An 8,344-nucleotide genomic window follows, 5' to 3' on the forward strand; every position below is an offset into this window, starting at 1 on the left:
ATTGTACCAGAGAGTGTTAAGTCACAAATTGTTAAACCTCCAGATTTCAAAGTGCCACCAGGTAGAAGGCAAAAGAAAAGGCACATTCCTGCTACCGAGCCATCAAAAATAACATTCAAATGTGGTCGTTGCAGAAGAATTGGTCATAATAGAACAGCTTGTATATATTCTTCGGCACTCCATCCATTTTCAAGAAAGCATAGAGAAGAGTAGAAATATACACTTATGTGTATCGACTCTTTTAAGTTTTTGCTATAGATTGTATTCATTATTATTCTAATTTGAGTGGATGCCTAGATTTTCAATATTTATATCTTGTTACATTCTTTTAATTTCTTTTGAGTTCAACAATTAAAAGTTATTAACAGGAGTCAGTAAGTTCAACTTGCAATTTTGAAACGTAATGATTGTCTGTCCTTAACTTTGAATTTCAAGTTCAAAAGTTAAGGACATGAGGTTCTTAAGTTATAGTCTCATGTTAAAAACTTAAGGACTGTCTGTCCTTAACTTTGAATTTTAAGTTCAAACGTTAAGGACATGAGGTCCTTAAGTTATAGTCCCATATTAAAAACGTAATGACTGTCTGTCCTTAACTTTGAATTTCAAGTTCAAAAGTTAAGGACATGAGGTCCTTAAGTTATAGTCCCATGTTAAAAACTTAAGGACTGTCTATCCTTAACTTTGAATTTCAAGTTCAAAAGTTAAGGATATGAGGTCCTTAAGTTATAGTCCCATGTTAAAAACTTGAGGACTGTTTGTCATTAACTACAGGAGTCCTTAAGTTTGAAATACAAGTTAAAAACTTAAGGACTGTCTGTCCTTAACTTTAAATTTTAAGTTCAAACGTTAAGGACATGAGGTCCTTAAGTTATAGTCCCATGTTAAAAACTTGAGGACTGTTTGTCCTTAACTTTGAATTTTAAGTTCAAACGTTAAGGACATGAGGTCCTTAAGTTATAGTCCCATGTTAAAAACTTGAGAACTGTTTGTCATTAACTACAGGAGTCCTTAAGTTTGAAATACAAGTTCAAAAGTTAAGGACATGAGGTCCTTAAGTTATAGTCCCATGTTCAAAACTTAAGGACTGTCGGTCCTTAACTTTGAATTTGAAGTTCACTTACACTTAGTCATGAACAAATACTAACAAACTCAATGGACAAATCAACAGTTGAGAGAAACAACGAAATAAATAACAAAATGCCTTGACATAACTTTTGAAATTGTAATTTTGCATAGCTGTTACAAAAAATTACGCTATGCCAACAAAACAAAATATAAGTGCCTTTTCACAAATTTACAGAATATTTCAGAACTATCCTAAACTGGCATAATTCAGATGTCACCTTTACAGCAATTTTATACAAAAATAACACCACAATTTCTTTACAACTCCTTTGGACAGAATGTTTCATTTTCACTCTCATAATCATCACCAACATTTTCTGGTGGAGTATCATAACCAGAATTTCTTTTCCATTCACCATGTGCCCAAAGATTTGCAGCAAGTTCTTTTCGAAAGTCTTTTATGTCTTCGGGTTGGAATTGCTGCACGTCCTTTCCAATCATCAGCAACTCGGCAAATTTGATCAGGAATGCACCACAATCAGTCCTAAGAGAAATGTAAGATATGCAGTGAATTAAACAATAAATCTTAAGTACATATAAATAATATAACAAATAATAACACGTACGATCCAGTTTGGTGTGGTGATCTTTGCCACTGTATATCAAATTTGTTGAAGACATTCCCAAAAGACTTGTGATTTTTGTCAAACTGTGAGAACTTTAGCAAATGGGGGATCATGCGTGCATACATTTGCATGTAGTTCATTCCTGCTTCATATGGCTCACTGTATATGGAATCATATACATCAATCTTTTTTTGATTCAAGTCCAATACTCCCAACAAAAAGTGTGTCACGGCTTCATCATCTTCTTAAGGAAGCCGACATGGAAAAAAGATTTTGTCAACCTCAGTCCATGCAATTCCACATCTACGGTTGTCCCCCACACATATGGTGTCAGAAATAACTGATTATCACCAGCACACCAAAACTCATCACTAGCATCTTCACTAAAATCTTTATATACAAGTGCCATATAATTATCAAAAAGAACATCAGTAGTTGTGCATCGAAAAGGATGATCGCGAGGGTGGTAGCATTCCTTCTTTCTCAGATAATAGAGAGCAATGTCAATATGCTTCATAAAAAGGCAAAAAATAAAACAAATCAATAACAAATCAGTCATAAAATAATGAAAAAATGATAAATTAATAATAGAAAAAATAAATGCCTTGTGAATTATCTAACCTTATCATCAAGAACAAATTTGCTATCTGAAAGCTCAAGGAAAAACATTTTGCTACTGATTTTTTGATGATACAATTTGTATGGTTTTTTCCTCACACTATTATCATCAGCATATAAATCAATTTGTCCCCTGAAAATTTTGAAAATGTCAAGTTAGAATTTTGAAAACTTTAATCTATAACTTAAGGACCAAGTGTCCTTAGCTTTTGAATTTGATACTCAAACTTAAGGACTGCATGTCCTTAGCTTATGAATTTTGAATTCAAACTTAAGGACAAGAAGTCCTTAAGTTTTAAACTTGAATCTATAAGTTAAGGACAGTTAGTCCTAAAATTAGTCTTACAATCACAGAAGTTAAGGATGTAGTGAAACACATTAAGAGACTTACTCTTTTTTGCGACCTCTCCTTTTCTCCTTGCCCAACCACACAATGAAAAATAGTCTCTTACGAGTATAATGAAAAATACACCTACGAGTATAGGTTGATTTTATCCAACCTGAACTCTTCAGAGTATTTTGATTGTCTGCCTTGGAACTTACTGCTTTTCCTTCCTTATCAAAAGGAGATTTCAACTGCCAGCTTAACTTCTTGTTCCTTTTACCTCGACCAAGTTCTTCTTCAACATTTCCTTCACCCTCCATAGTCAAAGTCGCATCAATGTCCATTTGTATACTTGGAGGAGTAGGAGTAAGAAGAGAAAATGACGGACCATCATAACCAATATTGTCTCTCTTTCTTTTCCTTGTATATTGGTTAAGATCGTCATCATTGGTGTCATCTTTGTTTTCCTCTGCTGGCAACACTATATATATATATATATATATATATATATATATATATATATATATATATATATATATATATTCATATTAGTTTTTTGCAACAGGTCAAATGAAGAGACAAAATTTCAATTGTACATATAATAACTAGGGCACAATCAGTACCTGTCTTCTCCGCAGTACCTTCTTGTGTTTTTTCAAGAGACAACTCAGCTAAAATATTGCGTGCAGCATTTTCTTTTTCTTGCAATTCCACATTTTCTTTATCTTGCAGTTGTTCACCATGATCTTTAGATGCTTGTTGACAAGATTCTGCAAAAATATTTACAAGAGCTAACATGTTAATAATCTTTAATTAAAACAAACATATATAAAATTAAAAAAGCACTGCCTAACCATTTGCAATATCCAAGATCATTCCAGCTACATCATCATCATCACATGTTGCATCTATAGATTTGGAACCAATCTCACTTCTGCCTATGTCTTGAGATTGTAGTCCAGTTTTCTCTTGATACTGCACTCCAGCTTCTTCGCTTGCTGCTTCAAAAGATACAATATATAATGATGTAAGCACGTGATTTTTGACCCTCCCCGAGAATTTTCACATTTTTAGCGTGAATATGTGAAATTGGGTCTAGTATAGCTATTTTAACTATTTTACTTTATTTCACTGCAAAAAGAAAATTTCAAAAAATATATATATAAATTTTAGTTTATGTATTTCTCATAAACTTGAAAAATACAAAAATTGCACTTTATTTTTGTACTTTATATAATTTCGAAAATTACAAAAAATATAGTTCTATTAAGGTTTTATAGTCATTTTTAACTTTGAAAAATACAAAAATATTACCTCATATTTTATCTTAATATTTAAAAACGAAAATTACAAAAAAATAGTTTTATTAATATTTTGTAGCTATTTTAAACCTTGAAAAATATTTAAAAAGATATAGTTTTGTTTAAATACTAGTCTTATTTTTGGTAGTTATTTTGCTTACATAGGACTAGTTAAGCAACGTGTTCCTATTTCTCGGGTCCGGGCAAAAGAATAATATTCGGGTTTAAACTACCCGGTTTTAGGCCTAATTTTCGGACCTAGCCCATAATAAACCGTGTCCAGGACACGTGGGGAACCCCACCACGCGTGGGGGACATATGCCTCGAACCCCACCACGCGTGGGGCTCATTTTTATGGGCATTGAAACACGGACAAACAAAAAGAAAGGGGGGACCAACAAACAAACTTTTTTAAAAAAAATTGGAGAGGGACCACTGTGCATGGGTTTCTTTCTCTTTTAAAAGAAGGAACAGAAGAAAAACGCCGGGGAAACTTTGAAAAATTTGGACAGATTTTTTTTAAAAAAACGGAGGCACTGTTCATCCTTCTTCTTCAAAGAGAAGAAGAAGGGAAAACCTAGCGAAACCAACCACCCTCCTCCTCATAGCTCCACCATCATCACTAACCAGTCGACGAGCAAACAGACCCTTCCACTGTCATCGTCGGACCCATCACCTTCCCCTCGTCAACCACCGGCGTACACTACCCTACTCCAAAACCCTCACGTAAAACCACCATTTCCGACTTCTTCAAGTCAAACGACCCCCCACGTCCGCCGCTATCACGCAGCAGCTGTTGTTGCTTCCTCGCCGGAACAGCTGCAGCATCAACGACCCACCACCACTGACCCAGCTCGATCGTCCGAACACCACCCCCACGCACAGCCCGAACAAAACCCAGCACTTCCGCCATTGTTAGTCCAACAAGCAGTCGTTGCTGCGCTTCCAAGCAACGCACAGCTGCTCCTTCCTCGCGTCTAAACGACCCCTTTTTCTACTTCATCCTCCTCGCGTCGACGCCGTTCAAACGCCCGTCAGCAGCCCCCTCGCGTCGACCTTACAGTCGTCGACGTTGTTTCATCTTTCGCGAGCAGCTGGGTTTGCTGCGAGCCTGCTTGGCCGAGCGTTCTGTTTTCTGTCGAGGTCGACTTTGGTTCATCGAGGTCCGGTACGTTCAGCTTGACGTCGAGGTTCCGTCGTTCCGTCATTGGAGAGGTTTCCGATAGCTGTCGAGACAGTTTGGTTGTTGTTCTTGCTTCAAACAGGTGCATATACATTTCCAAACTTGTTATATTTGCTTAAATGGAATGAAATGATATAGATTTCCTATGCACTGTTTGTGTATCGGATTTGCTGAATGTCTCTTCCTTTGTTTCGTTATTTTAAGTAGCTATTCCGCAATTTGTTTCTTCATATTAAGATTATTGTTATCTACAGGCCTGTCTTAAGAATTGTTTGTACGTATAGTAGTAATGTTAAAATCATAGGAGTAATTTTAATCCCACTGAAAAATATTCGTTTCATCAAATAAGTTTAACCTACAACTCATGACCTCGCAAAGTAGCAAAAAAAAATGTAGTTATTTTAGCCTTGTTTTTTTTTTTTCTAAAAAATAATTAAAAAAATAAAAAATAAAAAGAGACGAGCTTCGCTAAATAAAAATGTACAAATTGCGGAGCCCTCACAAAATATATGTATTAAATACTTAGATTCCGGGACGGGCCGTTTAACAAATTTCACGGCCCTAGCCCAAAATAATAATGCGCTAGTTGCTTTAGGCGCGCCTTTAATAATGCTATCTCCCTAAACTCGGGTGCACATTTATGTGACCCAAATCCAAATCTCAACGGAGTCGAAATATGTCTCTAGTCACGGGCGCATTGATTGTGGCGTGGCCCGAGATGCACAAGTGGCGACTCTGAAATAATTAAACCAATCCCATTTCGATTGTCCTTTAATTGGAAAAAACTCCCCTGCGCCCCTCGGGCGCGGAAAAAGGAGGTGTGACAGCTCTGGCGACTCTGCTGGGGAGTATACCCAGAACCACTGGTTCAGGGTTAAGAATTCGAGCTTGAAATAATTGTTATTATTTGGCTTTATTTATTATCTGGTTTTTTACGTGTTTGAGCCTAATGTGCTAAATGCTGCTTTTACTGCTTTGATATTATTTGGACTGTATATATAAACTGTGCCGAAACCCCTCTCTTCTCTCTCTTGAGGAGTGCACGCTGGTCGTGGCTTCTTTCTGTTAGTGTCATATACCAAAATAGAACGAGGATTCGGAGGAGTTGCAAAATCGGATGGCCTTTTGGTTACCGGTACACAGCTCCCATCCTCGGCTCGAGTTGTCCGCTCGGGTAAGCCAGGTCTAGAACAAACACCTAGGCTTTACAGCTTAGCATAACATAGCTTCATGCCGGATCCCTAGTAGGAACGCTTATTTGCATCATGTGCATTTGACTTAGGGGACTCAATACAGGGGTTGGGTCCGTCTAGGACAAGCAACCTGAAAATAATAGACCATCTTTTGGCATCCTAAGTGCTACATGTTGTATTTATTCAAGGGTGAATGGGTCATTTGGCGGACCAATAATAGTTGCGGACAAATAACACACCTTGTTAGGTTGATCACATTTAAATGAGAAGGCCGCACGTTTTTCCAGCATGATGTTATTTTAATCAAAGCATGGGGAACATTGGTGGAATCCAAGAATTCTTGGAATTCCCTATGTCCCCCACGCTTGCTTTTTGGGAAAGCACATGGGGAACATTTGTGGAATCCAAGAAGCCTTGGAAATCCACTATGTCTCCCACGCTTCATTTTGGGAAAAGCACATGGGGAACATTTGCGGAACCCAAGAAATCTTGAAATTCCCTATGTCCCCCATGCCACATTTTTGAAAATATAATAAATATAAAAAATAAAATATATATGTATATATGTATATATAAAAAAAACGTTGAAAAATTCAAAAAAAAAAAGATTTTGTATGTTTTCATCATCATCCACAAGTTAGAAATAGTGGAAAAGAGGAAAAAATAACAGTTTATAAATGTGAAAAAACAAATGTCCAAGTAGTGTCGGAACTCTGCCGAATTTTTGAGAAAATAAGGAAAATATGTCTTATTAGTTAGTTTTATTAACAACAAAGGAAAAGTAGAAAAAATCATCATTGTTTGGTTTTGTTTTTCAAAAAAAAAATAGTTTGTCTTGCCATAAAAAAAAAGTAAAAAAGGGTCTTGTTTTTAAAAAAAAATATGTTTATTTACTTGTTTATGAAAATGCTCAAATTACAATAATCCAAAAATACTTTCCATTATTGATTTCTTTAGAAATTCTTTCTAATTGTTTTAAAAAAAAAATCATGTATATATAATATAAAAAAAAATCCGAAAATATTTTGATTCTTTTTCAAAATTGAAAAGAAAATTCAAAATCCAAAAAAAACATTTTTGAGAAGCATTCCTTTTATTAAAAGCAAAATTCCGAAAAATATTTTTCTTCTTCTTCTTTAGAATAAAGAAAAAAAAGAGCAAATGAAAATTCAAAAAATATCTTAGAAGTCTTTCTTTTAAAAGAAAATCAATCAAAAAAAATACTTCCTTGCTTCTTTTATTTGCCTTCCTTCGCAAATTCAAAAAAAAAGTTAGTTCATCTACTTATTCTTATTTGCCTACTTATTCTCATTCTACCGAACTACGCGGGTTTGATTCTCACCGGATGTGAGATACGTAGGCAACCCTCATCGGGTCCAACCCCACCTTCTCAAAAAGAAGGAATGTTTTATGTTTTTCGTTAATTCGTTTGTTTGTTATAAATGAAAATAATAGAATAATAGTCTATTTGATTGTTGTGAAAATAATAATAAAAAATAAATAAATATAGAAAATGGAAAAGGGTCCTCTCAAAAACAGTTTATTTGACCGAACTACGCGGGTTTGATTCTCACCGGATGTGAGATACGTAGGCAACCCTCATCGGGTCCAACCCCACCTTTTGCTAAAATAGCTAAAAATCAAAAATTTTAATCTTGTCATAAATAAGTCGGGTGATGTCCAACCCACATTTTGCTAAAATAGCCAAGAAACAAATAAATAAAAAATATATGTCAAATTTTAATTTTGTCATAAAGAAAGTCAGGTGACGCTGTTTTATCAAGACATAGCCGAATGTTCCCGAAAGGAACGCCGGAAGGCTGACTTGCATAAACAACCACTTTTGGGTCATTTTTAAGACTTGGTCCAGTTGACCCCCACAGCCTAAAAATCTTCGTCCCCGAGACGTTGAAAGGCCGTGTTTGCAATATTGACTTTTCTCATTTGAAAAACGATAAAAAGAGTTATAAATAAGTCAGGTGATGCTGTTTTGTCATAAAAAGGGCCGAATGTTCCCGAAAGGGACGCCGGAA

General features: G+C 35.5%; 1 protein-coding gene across 1 annotated transcript; it reads right to left on the reverse strand.

Moving 5' to 3' along the window:
- Positions 1–1,183: 1,183 nt before the first annotated feature.
- On the reverse strand, positions 1,184–4,596 carry LOC104212783 (uncharacterized). Its single transcript, XM_070154472.1, has 7 exons — positions 4,563–4,596; positions 3,489–3,632; positions 3,258–3,404; positions 2,701–3,115; positions 2,313–2,442; positions 1,692–2,202; positions 1,184–1,609 (listed from the first exon to the last, which is right to left on the reverse strand). The coding sequence occupies exons 1-6, from the start codon at positions 4,594–4,596 to the stop codon at positions 1,918–1,920; spliced, it is 1,155 nt and encodes a 384-aa protein (XP_070010573.1). The 3' UTR covers positions 1,184–1,609; positions 1,692–1,917.
- Between the last annotated feature and the right edge of the window lie 3,748 nt (positions 4,597–8,344).

The sequence above is a fragment of the Nicotiana sylvestris genome, chromosome 8, assembly GCF_000393655.2.
Source record: "Nicotiana sylvestris chromosome 8, ASM39365v2, whole genome shotgun sequence".
Lineage (NCBI taxonomy): Eukaryota > Viridiplantae > Streptophyta > Magnoliopsida > Solanales > Solanaceae > Nicotiana > Nicotiana sylvestris.

Coding starts and splice junctions, on each gene's coding strand:
- LOC104212783 (XM_070154472.1), bottom strand. CDS start 4,596: ATGACAGTGGAAGGGTCTGTTTGCTCGTCGACTG. Junction 3,405..3,488: donor GATCTTGGATATTGCAAATG/GTTAGGCAGTGC, acceptor ATATTTTTGCAG/AATCTTGTCAACAAGCATCT. Junction 2,203..2,312: donor AATTTGTTCTTGATGATAAG/GTTAGATAATTC, acceptor CTTTTTATGAAG/CATATTGACATTGCTCTCTA.